Source organism: Ranitomeya variabilis, chromosome 1, assembly GCF_051348905.1.
Source record: "Ranitomeya variabilis isolate aRanVar5 chromosome 1, aRanVar5.hap1, whole genome shotgun sequence".
NCBI lineage: Eukaryota > Metazoa > Chordata > Amphibia > Anura > Dendrobatidae > Ranitomeya > Ranitomeya variabilis.
The window spans coordinates 315,994,826-316,015,618 of NC_135232.1; the positions used below are offsets into that span (position 1 = coordinate 315,994,826).

A 20,793-nucleotide genomic window follows, 5' to 3' on the forward strand; every position below is an offset into this window, starting at 1 on the left:
ATCGTCTGGGGATATGGCATGAGTCCTTTTCCTGGAAGAGCGAGAGCTCCTTGGCAAGGTACGACCCCTGGAGTACGAGGGGTTCTGACGATCGGAGGCGTCGTCCAAATAGTGCCCTGGTTAGAGGAAGAGTCTCGGAACGAGTCTAACGCTTTTGCCAGGGATGCCATAGACCGGGTAAGGGAGGTAGCCCACTCAGGGGGACTAGGCTCACTGGGTTCAGTATCAGTAACAGGTGGTCCCTGAGCAGTCACCGGTTCACAAGCTGGGCACAATGCAGTATTGTGACCCCGGGGTAATGACACCTTACAAGAGGTACATGCAGCGAAGAACACAGTGTGGGTTTTCCCAGACATTTTGTGAGGCTTTGATTGAGACATAGCGTAGCCTTGAGGAGAGCGCTTACTAGCAGGGGAAGGGTTAAGCTATGTTTCTGCAGCTTACCCAGGTCCTGTGTCTTGAGTCCCCAGGGGAGGTCCGCAGTGTATGCCCAGAAATCGCTAGTCCTGAAGGCTGTGATTCAAAAGGCAGGAGCAGCGCTGCAGCATCAGCCCTGTGGGTGTCCCAAGATGGCCGCCGAGATCAGGAAGTGAGAGCACTTCTCAGGGAACGAGAAGCGCCAGAAAGAGTGGGCAGCGGTAACTGCCGGTGGGTGTGGCCAAAACTCCGGCCTGTATGAAGGGGAAAAGCCGGGGGCTAAATTTTAAACCTGCGGTTGCGGCCTGCAGCGCCGCGACCGCTATTAGCGCCATCCTTAAGCCACACTCCTTCATTGAATTGCCGCACTGCGGACCACCCACGGACCCAGGCTTTAAGGTGCGGACCTCCCATACCCCGGGGACCAGGACCCCCCAGCACCTCGGCCCCCACAGTGTATTCACGGTAGATGCGGTGGGCCGATGCTCAATCCACCGTCGCCATAGTCAGGGAGGGGGTGAGAGCTTCTGCCTCCTTGCGTCATCCGCTATATCAGTGGTGATGCACTCGGGGGCTGCACGGACGCTATACATATTATGTCCGGCTATGCACCTGGCTCCAGGAGAGGTAGATGGAGGGCTACTCCATGTGGTCGCCTGCTATGGAGGGGGGAGATCGGAATGTGAAGGAACCGCCGCCCGTAGGGTGAGCTCAGAGCTGGCATCCAACGTTGCAGGAAAGGATACAGGAGGAACGCTCCACGTACTTGCCTGTTGATGATTCGGGGGAGATCGGAACCTAGAAAGGATCCGTCGCCCCCATTCGCTCCGTTAAGGGAAAAAAATAGAATAAAAAGTAAAAAATTAAAATAAAAACGGTGGGGTCTGAAAGCAGACCCAAGTGCCTCCTACAGACACTAAGCAAGAACTGGTTCAGTTAGAGCCAGCAGGAGGGTGTATACTGCAGGGGAGGAGCTATTCTTTCTGTATTTGCTTAGTGTCCTCCTAGTGGAAGCAGCATAACACCCATGGTCCTGTGTCCCCTAATAAGGCGTAGGAGAAACAGAGGAGATTCAGTATTCATCTAATCTTAAAGAGCTAAAGGCAGTAAATTATGCATTATACCATTTTCTTCCACAGCTCCGAGGAAAACATGTCAGAATTCTTTCCGACAACACCACAACAGTGGCATATCTAAACAGACAAGGAGGTACTCGATCAGAGACTCTGATGTCTTCCGCTGGAGAAATCTTGGACCTAGCCGAGAAACATCTGTTATCCCTTTCTGCGCTTCACATCAAGGGGGAAAACAACCAACAAGCAGACTTCTTAAGTCGATATACATTACGGCAAGGGGAATGGTGCCTAAATCATCACATCTTTGAAGAAATAGTATCCCTATGGGGTCATCCTGAAATAGACCAAGAAAACAAAACAAGTACAGAGATTTGCCTCCCTATCTTTGGCAGATCATCCGGACATACTAGTCCATTGGCGATTCAATCTAGCATATGCCTTCCCTCCGATAATACTATTGGCACAAGTCATTCGGGAAAATCAGAGCGGAAAGGAGCAAGGATGATATTAATAGCACCCTTCTGGCCCAAGAGACCATGGTTCTCGTGGCTACAAACCATGTCGATTTCAGACTCTTGGGTCCTCCCCTCAATCCCCAACCTACTCTTTCAGGGACCTTTCTTCCACCCTCAGGTGGACAGTCTCCACCTGACGGCCTGCAAATTGCAAGGCAAATGCTAAAATCAAGGGGGTTTTCAGAAGGATTAATTGATACACTTCTACAAAGCAGGAAACAGTCTACCACAAAGATCTACTCTAAAATATGGATGAAATTCCTGCAGCCTCATACAACTTCTGATACTTCAGAAATTCCAATACGGCCCATCTTAGAATTCCTTCAAAAGGGAAAAGAACTAGGCCTATCCGTAAATACGTTGAAGGTCCACGTGTCTGCACTAGGGGCCCTCTATGGCCATAATATTGCAGGAAATAAATGAGTGTCCCGATTCATCACAGCTTGCGAGTGGATCAGTCCCGTTAACATTCCTAGAATCCCTCCCTGGGATTTAAACTTGGTCCTAAACGCTCTATAACAGAACCACCTTTTGAACCAATAGACTCAGCTCAGTATCTCCAAAATACCTATCACTCAAAACGGCTCTCTTAGTAGCACTAACATCTGCTAGAAGAGTCAGTGACATCCAAGCCCTATCCATAGATCCACCTTTCCTATTGACGTTTCAGGATAGTTTGATTTTAAAATCAGACTCCTCATACCTTCCTAAGGTAGCAGGAACATTTCACAGATCACAAGAAATACTTCTCCCCACCTTCTTTAGGAACCCCTCCACTCCCGAGGAACAAAAAGTTTAACACCCTGGATGTCAGGAGAATAGTATTAAAATACATTGAAAGGACTAGAAGTTGGAGGCAGTGTAGGGCTCTGTTCATATCCTTCCAGGGCCGTAAGAAGGGGTATGGAATCACGAGTGGCACCTTATCCCGGTGGATTATGGAGGCTATCCGTCTAGCTTACGCTGAGAGCAATGAAAATCCTCTGGAAGGCATAAGAGCGCATTCTACCAGAGCTATGGCATCTTACTGGGCCGAAAGAGGGGACGTTCCAATTGAAGCCATATGTAAGGCGGCAACGTGGTCAGACCCTTCTACCTTCTATAACCACTATAGGCTTGACCTCTCATCAGCTTCTGACCTGGACTTTGGCAGGACTGTCCTCAGCACGGTGGCCCCCTCCCAGGTGATAAGTCTCTGGAAATCTCTCCAGTAGGGTGCTTGCTGTCGCGGTGAAGGGTAAAAAGACGGATTACTTACCGGTAATACTCTTTTAGTGAGTCCACAACAGCACCCTCTCACTTCCCTCCCTGAAATTAATATAGCACTTACTAAAAGGTCACTTTTCATTAAATATAGAGTAAATAAGTTGAAGTAATTCTATTTGACTAATACTGGCGGTCCTCTTGAGACTCTGAAATCCAACTGAGGAGGAGAGGCGGACCGCCCCCCTTTTATTTTCTGTAGGTTTCCTGTTCCTACGGGGTGGATTCCTCTCTCCAGTAGGGTGCTGTCGTGGACTCACTAAAAGAGTATTACCGGTAAGTAATCCGGCTTATTATTATTATTATTAGGAAGGTGAATAAGTAGATACCTCAATATCTGAAATTCAATGACTTATTCCAGAGAAATCCATGTTTTTCATGTATGTAAATAAGCTGTTCAGAGCTATGGGCCAGACACTGATCTGCATGAGAAAATGCCTCCAAAAGATTATTATAAAGGAAAAGGGTGTTACTAGTGTGACACATGTAACTAACACAGAACAGCAGAACTGAACTTTGTCTACATACAAACAAAAATGCTGCAGCTCTCACAGCTCTGCTGTATTACAACAATATTGCAACTCTGTCTGCCGATGAGATGGAAGCTGAAGCTGAGAGGAACCTGCAGGTGTGTCAGGTATAACCACACACACTTCTACAGTGAGATCAGGAGTGCAGCCATTACATATCACACTGGCAACACCTCATTTCATTTAAAATAAGATCTGGAGGCGGAGTCTCAGTCAGATCAGTGTCCGGCCCATAGCCCTGAACAGCCCATTTATATATAAGAAAAACATGGATTTCTCTAGAATAAGACATTGTATTGCAGATATGAAGGCATCATTTTATTCAACTTCTTATGACCTGCATGTGCATATAGACTGCCTAGGAGGGTTGAATCCTGACAGATTCTCTTTAAAAGGATCTAACATCTGTTATCTGCAGCCATATTAAACAGTGAAATAAACAGACCAATTGGGGTTTTCATGTACAGTTGTGTTGTTCTACCCAAGAAAAGTGGATCTAAGTATAGAATTTTACTGTCCGACAAAGGATTCGATATATCCAACAGGCGTAAAGCAAAAGTGGAACAATTTCCCATTGCAACCTATCAGGTTGCTGCCTTCATTTTTTAAAGAGCCCCCGAAAATTTTTGAGTTGTGCCATCTAAGCAGATTTCCCTTGCATTAGTTTCTAGAATCCTCATGTTTACAGTACTAATCTATTCACCTAAATCTGTAAGGTTTTGTATATCGCCAAATTAAACTTGTCCCACAGATTCTGGAATAGAATGAGTTGACTCAGTATAGTTTTATTAAAATTATTTCTATCATGTCAATGGAATTCTGTTTTTCTTACCAGTTGCAGCACAAGAGATCCCATTCTTCTCTTCCTCACTGTCGTCTTCTAGTGGGAGTTGAAGCATCCTTGACGTGACCCAACTCAATGACCTAAAACAGAAAATGTGGTCATAAGAAACACTGAAACCAGAAGGGGGAACCATGAACATGACAAGATGCAAATGTTTTGTAGGCTTCGCACAATGAAATATTTTTGTGTCAATTGCTCTAGGTCCATAAACACATGCCCAAAGCCATGGGGAGCCTCAAGTTACTGCTGCTTATTCACTCAATGTCTCACAAAGATCTCTATTTAGAGATCACTCATTGCACCATCTGTTTTTCTCATCCTGGCTTCCAGCAAAAACAAAGTATGATCAATAGTCATTAGGTCGGGCATCTGGGGAAAAAGCCGTAATCCTACATTTACCAATGGCATTGGATACAAAATACACAGCACTTACTTGATGCGCTTTTGGAGAGAGAGATCTTTTTGTTCATCCTGTGAATTTTCCAGACAAAATACAGACTTATAAAGTCGTGTCATCACAAGTTTCTCAATATTATTCAACAAATGGTCTTTCTCATCTGACATGTGATCTAGAACAGATAAAGTACAAAAAAATACTGAGTTCTTGGGGTAACTATATATTCTACATGTCGACGTTGTGGTTTATATGGAAGGTAAACATTCATGAAGATCCGTGTGTACATGAGCGATAAAATTATTTTAAGCTATTATGGGTCTTGTTTCCTGCAGTTTTCTCCTCTGCGGGCTCTAATTTTCATCTGTATCTGACCTACTAAGTATAAACTAGCTGCTATGAGGTCTCATACACAGCATAGCGGCGTTAGGAATTGTTGCTGTGAATCCAGCACTAGGGTGACCTAATACACATACTATAAAGCAGCAGCACAGTCTCTCTTTCACTTTATGTAAGGGTAGAGGCACACAATCAGTAAACGCTGCGGGTTGGACGCTGCATAATTCTGCAGCATCCAACCCGCAGAGTTCAGATGTTACAGCATAGTGGATAGGATTTCAAAAAATTTCAAAAAAATCCCATGTCCACTGTGTGTCCCGAGATGCCCACGGCTCACCTGCAGAGATGGACATGCAGCGCGTCTCTCCAGACAGCAGCATGTCTATTTATTTCACCCGTACAATGTATTGGATGCATTGAATCTGCACGGTTCTGTGAACACATGCGGATTCACTTGCATTCAATAGACAGCAGTGCTTTGGGCGCAGCGGACATGCAATGCATCCAAAGCACTGCCAATTCCTGATCGTGTGGACATACCCTAACATTTCTCCTTTCCATACACTCCATAGACTTCAGTAGGCAGCTGTAAGCTTATCCCTCATTGAGTTGGCTCAAAACAAGTGAATAATGAGTTCAAGAGGCTCACTGGTGGAGAAAGACGTATATTTCTCAGATTGTAAAATATATTTTACAAAGTTTCTTTTATTTACTATTAATTTATGCGTAGTCTGTTGAAACAACAGCAACCATTTAATATTGACAACCAATATAGAAGTTTAAAAAGGTTGTCCGGTCTCACCATACTGATGATCAGTCCACAAAGATAGGTCATCATATGAGAGGAGTGGGGTATGATCATCCAGCACACCCACTAATTATTTGCGCCGGTTTACGCTGGATGAAAAAAACAGTTTGAATGGAACTGCAAAGTGCGTCTCTATTCAGTGTATCGCGGCAGTTGCCGAGTTCTGCAGAACAGATCTTATTCTTTTTCATTCCGGTTTCGAATACACTGGATATCCAATTCTTTTACAATGCTGAATTAGATACATTATGTCTATGTCCAAGGACTAGAGTACACCACGCACATTGGATAGCTGTTGGCCAATAATTTGGCTGACAGCCATCTCAGCCTGCTCTTCTATTCTCAGGAGCGCTCATGTGTTCTTTACGAGAGAGCCAGCACCAGACATGTCTCATAGGAGGTTATCTGCGATCAGTGGTCTGAAATTGGACATGCCAACAATAAATTGTCTGTGGCTGTCATACACATTAGATTGTCAGCCAAACCAATCAATATTGGTGGTTCGGCAGACAGTCTAATGTGTATTGGGGGGGCTTTTCACTTGTATCCCATTTAGGAAACTTTTTTCAATAGGAAATTAAACATCATATTCAGACTGATTATGATCAACCTACCTTTCACATTAGAAAAGATAAACAGATTAACTTAAAATGCTTTGGGAAACAAAGGGGCTAAAAAACATTCCACCCTCTAATGGACATGGTTAGACTAACAAGGGGCAATTAAACACATGCACCCTTCAGCTCTTATTTACAAAGGAGAACAGAGCAGCACCATAAAGAGATCAGGATGAAACATTCCTTTGACAGATGGAAACCTTTTATTGATTTACAATCCCCAATTGCTACATGGTTGAAATCTTTCAGTACACAGACCTCAGTGAAGGAAAGTCTGTAGCCTGCTTGTTGTAAATGTGTAACTAGATTCTAAATGGGACACTACAGTAAAACTAAAATAGTATTTTATGAAAGTCATATGGTCCAATGCGTTGAAGCTAGTACTTTTACCATTACTACACAAACATTTCCATATATAAATTTATTCATTTTAGGACCCCTTCATATGTCTGTGTTTCCAGTACGTGTGGCATCTGTTTTTTTCCACATGTACCATACGTACCCATAATAACTTATAGTGCTGGTCACATATCCGTGTCTTTACATGGATTGTGTTCTGTGCAAGGCTAATGGAGATATGTCCATTATTTTCTGGCAGCATGGATGATAAGGGCGAATATAAGTCTATGGCTCCGTGAAAAATACTTACAGCATACAGATGGCATCCGTGTGACATCCAAGTTTAATATTAGAAAAGTATAAGAGAAGCTTTGTAATTATCACTTTCTTCATTCATACCGGAAAAACACTAATGACACACTGATAGTAAAAAGGGACACACAGATGACACCAATACCGTTTTCTTACGTTCGTGTTTTATACAGACATGTGAAGGGGCCCTTACTTGTTTATATATTAATTCCACAGCGCTTTACAGACATCATTATCACTGTCCCCATTGAGGCTCACATTCTCTATCAGTATGTCTTTGGATTGTGGGAGGAAACCAGGGAGCCCGGAGGAAACCCACGCAAACATGGGAGAACGTACAAACTCCTTGCAGTTGTTGTCCTTGGTGGGATTCAAACCCAAGACCCCAGCACGGCAAGGAAACATTACTAACCACTGAGCCACGGTGCTGCCCAATGACACATACATTCTAATATACAATACTATTCATAGTTAAATTGAACCTTACAGCAGGATTTACACTTAGAAGGCATTAGTAGCTGATTATCAGCCTCCAAATCGTTTTTAATGATCCGCATATAATCCATATATTATACCCTATTGTTGTAAATTTATGTATGATTTACATAAAATATATAATCTAATTCTAGATGTATTTTGATATTGGATATTATTTGTAGAGCTTCCACCTAAAACATAAAAATACTAATATAATAAATTATGTTTTCTTTAATGTTTCTACGACTTTATAATATACATTTTCAATAATGAGAAGTGAAGGCTGTATTTTTATTGACTGTACAGTTTGGATTCTCTCACCAGGGTAGTAGAGCACAATTTGTTGGTAGAAGCTTTGTACTTCTTCTGCTTTTTTGTCCACAGTTATATGCTGGAAGACAAACATTATTTATGAGTCATACATCAATCTCTTAATGAGAGCGACATTACAAGGACACCGAAACCTTCTGGCTGTGATGTGCAAATTTTCCACAATGCTTTTCATTGACTGACTATCTTCTCCCACATTAATCTCAGGACACAAAGGGGATCACAATCTATTTCTTTTATAAAAATAGACAGATACACACACATACAATGGGGCCATTGCAAGCCAATTAACCTAAATATGGTTTTTAAGCATAAGAAAAAGATACATAAATAACAGTAAATATATTGATACATATGTTGTTATGCTGCTGTATCATTACATCAGTATCAATATGTTCTTATGCTTTGGAATATATCCCATGCTTAAAAACCATGTTCAGGTTAATTGGCACCGTATATGTGTGTATTCTATATAGGAAATAGATTGTGAGTCCCTCTGTCTTCAGACTGATGATGGAGAAGACAGCTAGTGAAAAGCATTATCTATATACACAGCACGGTGCAAATGTTTTAGGTAAGAGGGAAAAAATGCTGCAAAGTAAGAATGCTTTAATAAATAAAAGCACTAAATGTTTATTTTTATCAATTAACAGAATGCAAAATGAACAAACAAGAAAAATCTAAATCAAATCAATATTTGATGTAACCACACTTTGCCTTCAATACTGCATCAATTCTTCTAGTTACACTTGCACAGTTTTTGAAAAAACTCAACAGGAAGTTTGTTCCAAACATCTTGAAGAACAAACCACTGATTTTCTGTGGCTTGCACAGATCCTTTTGTCTCTGCATGCCATCCTACACTGACTCAGAATGGGATAGGGGATAATTTCCAGATCACTGGTGGATTGACAGCTAGGAACACCACCGATCCAGGGCTCTGAAGATCCTTGTGTGAAAGGAGCAGTGATTGATCGTGCGCACTGAAGCTTCCTTCAGACTAAGGGTACGTTCACACAGGACTTTTTTGCTGCTTTTTTTTGCTGCTTTTTTTTATGCTAATTTAGGTGCGTTTTTTTGGTGCGTTTTTGGTGCGTTTTTTGGGTACGTTCACACAGGACTTTTTTGCTGCAGATTTTTGCTGCTTTTTTATGCCAATTTTCAGCTGCTAGGACACCTCACAATGGCTCTTCACACCTTACTACCAGGAACTCCCTCACAATAGATCACAATCAGGACACCTCACAATGGCTCTTCACACCTCACAATGGTTCACAATGGCTCTTCACACCTCACTACCAGGAACTCCCTCACAATAGATCACAATCAGGACACCTCACAATGGCTCTTCACACCTCACTACCAGGAACTCCCTCACAATAGATCACAAACAGGACACCTCACAATGGCTCTTCACACCTCACAATGGCTCTTCACACCTCACTAACCACACCCCTAAGCTCTTGGCTGTGAGATCCCTTCCTGCTGGCCATGATTTTCTGCACAAAAAACGCAGCAAATAATGCTACATGCGTTTTTTCAGCGTTTTTGCAGCGTTTTTTCCATCACCCATTCAAGTCAATGGGTGAAAAAACGCTGCAAAAACGCTGAAAGAAGTGACATGCCCTATGTCCAAAAAAAGCAGCAAAGCAGAAAAAACTGATCAAACAAAAAACCAACGTGTGTGCATGAGATTTCTGAAATCTCATAGGCTTTACTGGTACTGTAAAAAGCAGCTGAAAATTAGCATTAAAAAAAGCAGCAAAAAAAAGCAGCAAAAAAGTCCTGTGTGAACGTACCCTTAAAGGGTCTCCCACCGAACACATCTTGGACATATTCAGTTGGTAATTGCAAAGGGAGCTGACAACAGCAGATTTTGACGATTTTCGTGCCCAAGTGCATTCAGCACGGCAAAAATGTTCTTCAGAAAAACATTAATAATCTCATTGATAGATAAGGCATGTAAGTGCGTGTATTTCTGTTTGTGGTGCTCATACTCAAGACATGCTGGAAATTTTATTTCCATGATTTCACCATTTGCATTTCATTAAAGGGGATGTTTGGGACTTTTGTACTGATAGCCTATCCTTAAGATAGGTCATCAATATCTGATTGGTGGCGGTGCTACACTTGACACCCCCTGAAGATCAGCTGTTCTTGGTGGTGGCCTAGTATTATGGAGCTAAACATTACAGCATGGTCAACTGCATAGTGGCCATGATCGAGTACTGCACATCCACCCCCATCTGAATCAATAGGAGGTGAATGTGCAGGATCGGGCCACAGCCACTGTACAGTTGACAGTTTTGCAGTTCTGTTCTGCGATTGAGCACATCTGGCCTCCTCTGGCACTGGGAAATCTAAGATTGACAGGATGGGGGGCAGGTATTGGTGAAAAGTCCCAGACAACCCTGTTAGCATAATCAACAGAATCCGCTATATTCGTAATCCCACAATTTTTCCTTCTTTGTGTTACAATTTTGAAGTTGATGAGCATATATAGATAACCAAATTTGATATTCAGGACACCAGGAAAGCTAATAGCATTTTAGTAATCACGTATCTAGATAGTTTTGGACAACGTAACAGAAGAGGTGCTCTCAATGACCACTTTTTAAAGAGTATGTAAATGTTTGCTCATTGTTTTCATATATTAGAAACCCTGAAAAGCCCTGTAGATTTGTGGAGATCTGGGTCTTAAGACCCCGACTGATTGTTCAAACCACCGAATAGACGTGCTCAGCTTATGCATCATCATGCACACAGTGGTGCTTCCATCGAGGACGTGTAACATTTTGTGCATGCTCATGCAGGAGGTGAGCACACCTTCCAAAAAAAATTAACAGACATTTAGCTACACTTTAAAAAAAAAAAAAAATGTATGTTGCACAAAGTCAGTATTTTTAGGATCATTGTTATCCTATGCTTTTACCATACATAAGTCAAAGTTGTTCAGAATCTGATAGATTTATTGTATTCAACAGTGATTGCCCTAATAATCCATCTGACTTTAATAAACTAATCATCTTTGACAGATATTCACTTAATCTCAACATGTAAGGCAATGCGTTTCGTGTGAGTCAGGAGGTGCTCTCAATGTATATGTTGACATGCCCATAATATGCAAAGGTATGCCAAATTAGTGCCCTTTTGACACAAGTTACATCTGTATACTTTTTTTTTATTATTTTAACCCCTTCCCGACCCATGACGCCACGTAGGCGTCATGAAAACCCGTGCCAATCCGACCCATGACGCCTATGTGGCGTCATGGAATGATCGCGTCCCTGCAGAGCGGGTGAAAGGGTTAACTCCGATTTCACCCGATCTTAAGGGACAGGGGGAGTGGTACTTCAGCCCAGGGGGGGTGGCTTCACCCCCCCGTGGCTACGATCGCTCTGATTGGCTGTTGAAAGTGAAACTGCCAATCAGAGCGATTTGTAATATTTCACCTATAAAAATGGTGAAATATTACAATCCAGCCATGGCCGATGCTGCAATAGCATCTGCCATGGCTGGAGACCCCGATCTGACCCCCCCCCCACTGCCACCGATCGCCCCCCCAGTTGTCCTTTCTGCCCCGTCCTCCTCTCCGCTCCCCTCCGTCCTCCTGTCGGCTCCCCCGTCCTCCTGCCCGCTCCCCCCATACTCCGATGGCTCCCCCCGTCCTCCGATCCACCCCCCCATACTCAGATCTCCCCCCCCTCATACTTACCGGGCCTCCCGATGCCCGTCCGTCTTCTCCATGGGCGCCGCCATCTTCCAAAATGGCGGGCGCATGCGCAGTATGCCCGCCGAATCTGCCGGCCGGCAGATGAGTTCCAGGTATATTTTGATCACTGTAATATAACCTATCACAGTGATCAAAATAAAAAAAAATAGTAAATGACCCCCCCCCTTTATCACCCCCATAGGTAGGGACAATAATAAAATAAAGAAAATATTTTTTTTTCTTTTTTCACTAGAGTTAGGGTTAGACCTAGGGTTAAAACTAGGGGTAGGGTTAGGGTTAGGGTTATGGCATGTGCACACAGTGCGGATTTGGCCGCGGATCCGCAGCGGATTGGCCGCGGATCCGCAGCGGATTGGCCGTGGATGCGCAGCGGATAGGCCGCGGATCCGCAGCGGATTGGCCGCTGCAAATTCGTAGCAGTTTTCCATCAGGTTTACAGTACCATGTAAACCTATGGAAAACCAAATCCGCTGTGCCCATGGTGCGGAAAATTCCGTGCGGAAACACTGCATTGTATTTTCCGCAGCATGTCAATTCTTTGTGCGGATTCCGCAGCGTTTTACACCTGTTCCTCAATAGGAATCCGCAGGTGAAATCCGCACAAAAAAAACACTGGAAATCCGCTGTAAGTCCGCAGGTAAAACGCAGTGCCTTTTACCTGCAGATTTTTCAAAAATCGTGCAGAAAAATCTCACACGAATCCGCAACGTGGGCACATAGCCTTAGGGTTGGAATTAGAGCTAGGGTTGGAAATAGGGTTAAGATTAGGCTTGTGGTTAGGGTTACGGATAGAGTTAGGGGTGTATTGGGGTTACAGTTGTGGTTAGGGTTGGGATTAGGGTTAATTTTGGGATTAGGGTTAGGATTAGGGTTAGGATTAGGGTTACGGGTGTGTTGGGGTTAGGGGTGTGTTGGGGTTAGGGTTCTGATTTGGGTTATGGCTACAGTTGGGATTAGGATTATGGGTGTGTTGGGGTTAGTGTTGAAGTTAGAATTGAGGGGTTTCTACTGTTTTGGCACATCAGGGGTCTCATTGATTCCAGCCAATCTTGCGTTCAAAGAGTCAAATGGTGCTCCCTCCCTTCCAAGCCCCGACGTGCGCCCAAACAGTGGTTTATCCCCACATATGGGGTACCAGCGAACTCAGGACAAACTGGGCAACAACTGTTGGGGTCCAATTTCTCCTGTTACCCTTGCAAAAATAAAAAATTACTTGCTAAAACATAATTTTTGAGGAAAGAACAATTATTTTTTATTCTCACAGCTCTGCGTTGTAAACTTCTGTGAAGCACTTGGGGCTTGAATGTGCTCACCACACATCTAGATAAGTTCCTTGGGGGGTCTAGTTTCCAAAATGGGGTCACTTGTGTTTAGGCACATCAGGGGCTCTGCAAATGCAACGTGACGCCCGCAGACCATTCCATCAAAGTCTGCATTTCAAATGTCACTACTTCCCTTCCGAGCCCTGACGTGCGCCCAAACAGTGGTTTACCCCCACATATGGGGTATCAGCGTACTCACAACAAACTGGGCAACAAATATTGGGGTCCAATTTCTCCTGTTACCCTTGGGAAAATAAAAAATTGTGGGCTAAAAAATCATTTTTGAGAAAAGAAAAATTATTTTTTATTTTCATGGCTCTGCATTATAAACTTCTGTGAAGCACTTGGGGGTTCAAAGTGCTCACCACACATCTAGATTAGTTCCTTGGGAGGTCTAGTTTCCAAAATGGGGTCACTTGTGGGGGAGCTCCAATGTTTAGGCACACAGGGGCTCTCCAAACGCGACATGGTGTCCGCTAACGATTGGAGCTAATTTTCCATTCAAAAAGCCAAATGGCGTGCCTTCCCTTCCGAGCCCTGCCGTGCGCCCAAACAGTGGTTTACCCCCACATATGGGGTATCATCGTACTCAGGACAAACTGGACAACAACATTTGGGGTCCAATTTCTCCTATTACCCTTGGGAAAATAAAAAATTCCGGGCTAAAAATCATTTTAGAGGAAAGAAAAATTATTTTTTATTTTCACGGCTCTGCGTTATAAACTTCTGTGAAGCACCTGGGGGTTTTAAGTGCTCACTATGCATCTAGATAAGTTCCTTGGGGGGTCTAGTTTCCAAAATGGGGTCACTTGTAGGGGAGCTCCAATGTTTAGGCACATAGGGGCTCTCCAAACGCGACACGGTGTCCGCTAACGATTGGAGCTAATTTTCCATTCAAAAAGTCAAATGGCGCGCCTCCCCTTCCGAGCCTTGCCGTGCACCCAAACAGTGGTTTACCCCCACATATGAGGTATCGGCATACTCAGGAGAAATTGCCCAACAAATTTTAGGATCCATTTTATCCTGTTACCCATGTGAAAATTAAAAAATTGAGGCTAAAAGAAATTTTATGTGAAAAAAAAAGTACTTTTTAATTTTTACGGATCAATTTGTGAAGCACCTGAGGGTTTAAAGTGCTCATTATGCTTCTAGATAAGTTCCTTGGGGGTCTAGTTTCCAAAATGGGGTCACTTGTGGGGGAGCTCCAATGTTTAGGCACACGGGGGCTCTCCAAACATGACATGGTGTCCGCTAAAGATTGGAGCCAATTTTTCATTCAAAAAGTCAAATGGCGCTCTTTCCCTTCTGAGCCCTGCCGTGCGCCCAAACAGTGGTTTACCCCCACATATGAGGTATCAGCGTACTCAGGACAAATTGGACAACAACGATCGTGGTCCAGTTTCTCCTTTTACCCTTGGGAAAATAAAAAAATTGTTGCCAAAAGATCATTTTTGTGACTAAAGTTAAATGTTCATTTTTTACTTCCATGTTGCTTCTGCTGCTGTGAAACACCTGAAGGGTTAATAAACTTCTTGAATGTGGTTTTGAGCACCTTGAGGGGTGCAGTTTTTAGAATGGTGTCACTTTTGGGTATTTTCAGCCATATAGAACCCTCAAAATGACTTCAAATGTGAGATGGTCCCTAAAAAAAATGGTTTTGTAAATTTTGTTGTAAAAATGAGAAATCACTGGTCAAATTTTAACCCTTATAACTTCCTAGCAAAAAAAAAAATTTGTTTCCAAAATTGTGCTGATGTAAAGTAGACATGTGGGAAATGTGATTTATTAACTATTTTGTGTCACATAACTCTCTGGTTTAACAGAATAAAAATTCAAAATGTGAAAATTGCGAAATTTTCAACATTTTCGACAAATTTCCGTTTTTTGCACAAATAAACTCAGAAATTATCGACCTAAATTTACCAGTAACATGAAGCCCAATATGTCACGAAAAAACAATCTCAGAATCGCTAGGATCCGTTGAAGCGTTCCTGAGTTATTACCTCATAAAGGGACACTGGTCAGAATTGCAAAAAACGGCAAGGTCATTAAGGCCAAAATAGGCTGGGTCATGAAGGGGTTAACAGACTTTAGATGGCATTGCTCAGTTCTAACCCTCAAGTACAAAATGAACAAAGGCTTAACAGGAACACTTATGTTTCCATGTAGCGAATATTCCGCAGATTTTGGGCGGGAATTTATGGATCGTGCATTCGTGTTTAGATTTTAATAAATGCATTGGGTGAAATCTGCAGCATAGCTGCCACAATGTTGATGTACCCCATTTGTTTTTTTCCCTAAGGCATGCTCATTACTGTCTATACTGCAGCGTGTCATCAACAGATATAATCTGAAAAGAGAGTAGGAGGAATATGATTTTCATATAACTTAAAAATATATTCATTATTGATACAATTATGGAACATGGGAGTATTTCCTTATATTTTCCTTATTAGTCACTCAAGACTCACGTCCGCATCTTGCATCCTCCGAATGAAATTACTGCAGAGACTTGATAATGGCTGCGCTTCTGGACTGCGCAGAACTTTGAGAAATTCTGAAAAATCCCCTCGAGCCAGTGAGAGAAGGCACGACCGGGAAAAGTGCAATACAGAGCCTGCAAAGCACGCAAAACATTGCATGATTTATAATAATAATAATAATCATCATCTTTATTTTTATATAGCGCTAACATGTTCCGCAGCACTTTTACAGTTTTGTACACATTATCATCGCTGACCCTAGTGAGGCTTACAATCTAAATTCCCTATCAGTATGTCTTTGGAATGTGGGAGGAAACCGGAGTTCCCAGAGGAAACCCACGCAAACACGGGGAGAACATGCAAACTCCTTGCAGATGTTGTCCTTGGTGGGATTTGAACCCAGGACCCCAGTGCTGTAAGGCTGCAGTGCTATCCACTGAGCCATCATGCTGCCCATTATAATAATTATAATCATAAAAAGGAGTCTCACAACTAACAAAATAGTAATTTTCTACAGCAAAAAAAGGTCAAAAACACTTTTTAGAAATAGGTCTCCATAGCGATCTGATTGTCTGCAGAATTTCTAAACAGGTTTTATACGTACCTAAAACAAAAGAAAACTTTGCACATGAAAACTAACTTACCTGATTCCTCACTTCGGACATTATTACTGGTGACATCCGGAAAAGTGTTGTTTCTATTTAACCGCTGTGTAGTCGTATCCATGTCAGGTTTAACGTGCACATTCCCTGTCTGATGTCTAAAACTGAAGACAGAATCACATTACGTGAATATACCATAAATGACGATACTCGTTAATAAGTGCACAGCTTCCAAGTCATAATATATAGTTCTCTAATGTTCTCCAAAGAAGGGGTAACCCCTTAATGTGCGATTAACCATTTCCATCTGAAATGGTTTTATGTGAAAAGATCTTGGGGGTCATAGCTGTAGGAGCAGCTAATCTTATGTTCATTAATGCTGTAGTATTACAGGCAAAATGCAGAACAGGTTTATGCAGTATATTAGGAAAGAACATCACTGGGTGAGCCCGACATTCTAGCTGTAGGTACCCCGTAATAACAGGGTTCACATATACAGTATCTCGTTCCTTGGATTGCCATCAACCTTAAGCTAAGTATATGTGGAAAGGGTGACAATCTACTGGAGAGTTACAGATGATAATATGCTGTAGAAATAAATGTTCTGGAATATGTTTGCCTTTTAATGACTGTGTCGTTTCCCTTGGATATTTACACAGTGAGAGTGCCTAACTTTTGTTAGTTAGTAGTATCTAAATACAACAGTCAGGAAAAAAGCAGATAACAGTAAAATATGGACGTTCACCTTTCACCTCTGTCTAATGGGGAAGTACATACTGTATAAATTCTCCAGGCAGAGATCAGGGAAATATAAAGCTCAGTGAAAATTAGTGTCCCCAGAAGAATGCTTCTGCTTTTTATATCACTTTTTTTGTTTTGTTTTGATCAGAAAACTTAGTCTATTTCCACTTAAAGATTGCAATTTGTGACAGATTACTGGATGAAATAGTGAATCTAGATCTATAGTTTGCAAATCGCCTCTTCAGAGAGGATGAGGATTTGAACTCTAGCGCCACTTATTGGAAGTATGAATCCTAAATGTCAATATTGACCCTAGCACTGGCTATTACGTAGAGATTAAAATGCCATTTACTAGGGGATCATAGCTGTATTACATGAGATCAGCAACATAAATAGCAAACAGAGAAAAGAGGAGACACAAAATGTGACAAACCCAAGACATCTAGGTGGCTCATATTGGTCTCTCCTGATGAACAGTGATTTGGTTGTGCAGATTACACCTACCCGTCTGTAAGAGGCTGGGCCTGCTGCCTCTGCTTGATCCAACACCTGGAACAATACCCATGCCATGCTGGATTACCATAGAACCCACAGTTCTTCCTACACATCTCTGCTTGGTAGAGAAATCCTTGAAGTTGGAAAGATGCATTGTCAGCGTGAAAGTGGGGGAGAGTCTGATCCTCGGGTAATGGTCTGGCTTTATGTTCTGGGGATGCAAAACTCATAATCTGTGAAAATAACAAAAAACCCAGTGAGTAACTTTCTCAATATCCACACCTATGTGCTACTTATTAGCCTGATGTGAATGCTTCATATACAAGGTGAAAAAAATAAAAAAAAATAAAAAATAAATAAATAAATATATATATATATATATATCCATTCAGACCACAATGACATAATGGCTTCTGATAGCCATCACTGCCGTTATTGATCCAGACAAATCCTGATGACTCCTATTGGTGTCCAGGTCCCTAGTATTTTGGAAAGAAATATTCTAGCAGATCGCAGCATTCATACTATCAAAAATATTGGAAGGTAAAGTGGAAACACTAAAGTGAGCAAAAATATTATGGTCCCCAATCACAATAAATGACCCAACAACGACCAAGCATCATAAATTTATGGTGTTTGGCCCTGGACTTTATCCCTGAGCCATTGTAAGTTTACCGGAAGAGGCTGAAGTTCCTGCAGTCTGTTTAGAAGCAGGTCTGATCAGCAGGTGTCAGACACAGCCAGGGTGTATGCGGAGAAGACAGAATCGGTTTATTACTGCTTTAGCCTTCTCTTTTGCAAGATGCACAGCAATCAGTAAGAGCTGTGCTTCAAACAAAAGCATCAGCATGGCGGGGTCTCTTCTGGGTCCCAGCAGACCCAGATCAGACCTGCCAGTGACCTGTGTCACTGTGGTGAGCCGTTTTCTCCTATAACTGGGGATTACCAATGAATGCCTCACTTATAGCTTAATCCAGCAGTATGCTGGACTAAGCTGCACCTCGTAGCTAACCACAGTGACATCACCATTAGCATCTGAAGCTGCCGGCTAGGACAGTATTTCAGGCCCGTGTTCCATTGCGTGTGCAATGCGAGAAACTCCCATCAATACCCAGCACTGCCGCCGGCACTCGGGACCGGAGTGTGTGGTTGCATGTATTTCTATGTAGCTGAATGCTCCGGTCCGACCCGCCGGCGGCAGTGCCGGGTACTGAGGGGAGTTTCTCGCATTGCACACGCAAGTGGGACACGGGCCTTAGAAGCACTTACAGAGTCCAGCGCATTGCGGATGGCGAAACCAGAGTGGACACTATGGGTGTATGACCGCTTTCCTCTACTGGACATTCCAGGTATCACAACTGGTGATTGAACATATGTGAACACTCACAGTCAGTTCTCATGTGGCTGTAAATGCTGGTTAATTACTGGTTATCTTTGCTAGTAATCATTACCTTGTCACATTGCGCAATACAAATAGGGTTTTTGCAACATGTGAAGTTTTCTAAAAGGTTGACTTCTCTCCAATAAATCTTTTGCATGTGTGAATATATCCTTACTGTTCCAATAGAAATAGGGGATGTTATAACAAAAAACAAAGAACAGAACGCTTTCTTAAAAGGGTTGTCCACAACTATCTATGGACCCAGCATGGTGATGAAATACAACAAAAATAGAAGATTACCCAACTAGCGATCCCTCGCCTGGTTCTTCGTTCTCACATGTGATCACTGCACCCAGGCACTGGGTACACCCTGTCCTAGTGGCACACACACGTGATTGCTGAAGCCAATCATAGGCTGTGGCAGTGACGCGTTGGTGGCCGCAGGGTCACTGAATCACTGTGAGGATATGGGATCTATGTGCCATAAGTAAAAGCGTGAAGCCCTGCATGGACACTAAGGGGATGGTAGAGGGGGAGCTAGTTTGGGTTTTTTACCCACCACGAATACTGTGCCAATTTTTTTCAATAAAAGAAAGTTTAAAGTTTGAGCTGAAAACCTAATTTTGACCTGAATCATCAGGAAATAAGTAATGCTGGAGGACAGAAGAATGCAGTCACCTAGGAATTACCAGCTTTAGCAACCTTTCCTGCTCGGCAAGCAGGCCCTGCTGAGGCCACCAGCACAGAGTCTGCAGGAGTCTTACACATGTGCCATGTTGTAAAGATTATCTGCCCGAGTGAGAAAAGTATTGGTTAGAAGACGCAGCAGGCAGCCGGTGTGGACCCAGGAAGGAGCAGCCCTCCGCTAACATGCCCGACACAAGCCCCCCATCCCGCATACACACAGCACTCCCCGCCAAATACCATGCGATCACAGCCAGCGCCGTCACCAGATGTCACATGCCCACGTGTCAGCTGATCACTCACTTCCGGGTCAGCGCCTGCCAAAAGCCCGGAACAGCTCGACAGGAAGCGTCCTGCTGTTACTACGGAGACTGCAGTCACGTGCTGAATGACCTAAATCGTAAACTGGAGGGAGAGTGAGGTCTTCTCCGCTAGGAGGCGCTAGAGGAATGAGTCTGTATTTATAGAATTGTAGTGCCGGGTTACCAATCCCGGTGCCATGCGGTGCTAACCTGGCAGCCCGGTGTCTAATACCTCATACGTGTTGCCCACTGATTTTTTTTCACCAGCAGTCACTTAAAAAAAAAAAAAACCGGGTCGTAGTTTAGAAGCAGGTGACGAGTGACTGTGACTGAGGAGAATTGGCGCGCACCGGACGCTGCCCCTGCTGGTGGTAGACGAGTATTACCGCTGCTCACCTTGGTGATGTGCTTGTAGGCTACAGAGGGCTGTGCTGTCCTGAAGAAAGGAGAGCGAGGCATGAAATACGTTTTTAGATTTGTTTCATCTACCTTTATGACTAGTAGAGAAAGGACTGTGGTGAAAATTTGTTAAATGTGTCAATTTGTGTCAGATTTGTGGTCCCCGTCCTGTGGTGGCGCAAAGAGGGGTGAGGGGGCAGCTAGTTTTCTGTTTTGACTTTAAGTTTCGTCCCAATATTCTTCCAAGGGGCATCGCTTTGTACCTCCACCTAGCTGTGTATGAGGGCTTGTATTCTGAGGTGAGTCTTGTACTTTATCAGCTTGTATTTACCACAGAATGTAAAGTCTAAGTAATAAGCAGCACATTCAGTGAGCCTTTTATTAAAGGGA

At 43.0% G+C, this 20,793-nt stretch overlaps 1 protein-coding gene across 10 annotated transcripts in view; it reads right to left on the reverse strand.

Moving 5' to 3' along the window:
- LOC143816693 (rab5 GDP/GTP exchange factor-like) overlaps positions 1–20,153 on the reverse strand; it is a 48,928-nt gene extending 28,775 nt beyond the window's left edge. The window contains exons 1-8 of one of the 10 annotated variants that reach the window (XM_077297404.1): positions 19,943–19,981; positions 19,721–19,807; positions 17,647–17,870; positions 16,444–16,565; positions 15,788–15,933; positions 8,253–8,322; positions 5,079–5,214; positions 4,634–4,725 (exon numbers count right to left, since the gene is read on the reverse strand). In XM_077297404.1, coding sequence (XP_077153519.1) covers positions 4,634–4,725; positions 5,079–5,214; positions 8,253–8,322; positions 15,788–15,933; positions 16,444–16,565; positions 17,647–17,870; positions 19,721–19,807; positions 19,943–19,945 — 880 coding nt within the window. In that variant the 5' untranslated portion in view covers positions 19,946–19,981. The other 9 variants (XM_077297439.1, XM_077297394.1, XM_077297449.1 and 6 more) reach the window with 9 other exon arrangements.
- Between the last annotated feature and the right edge of the window lie 640 nt (positions 20,154–20,793).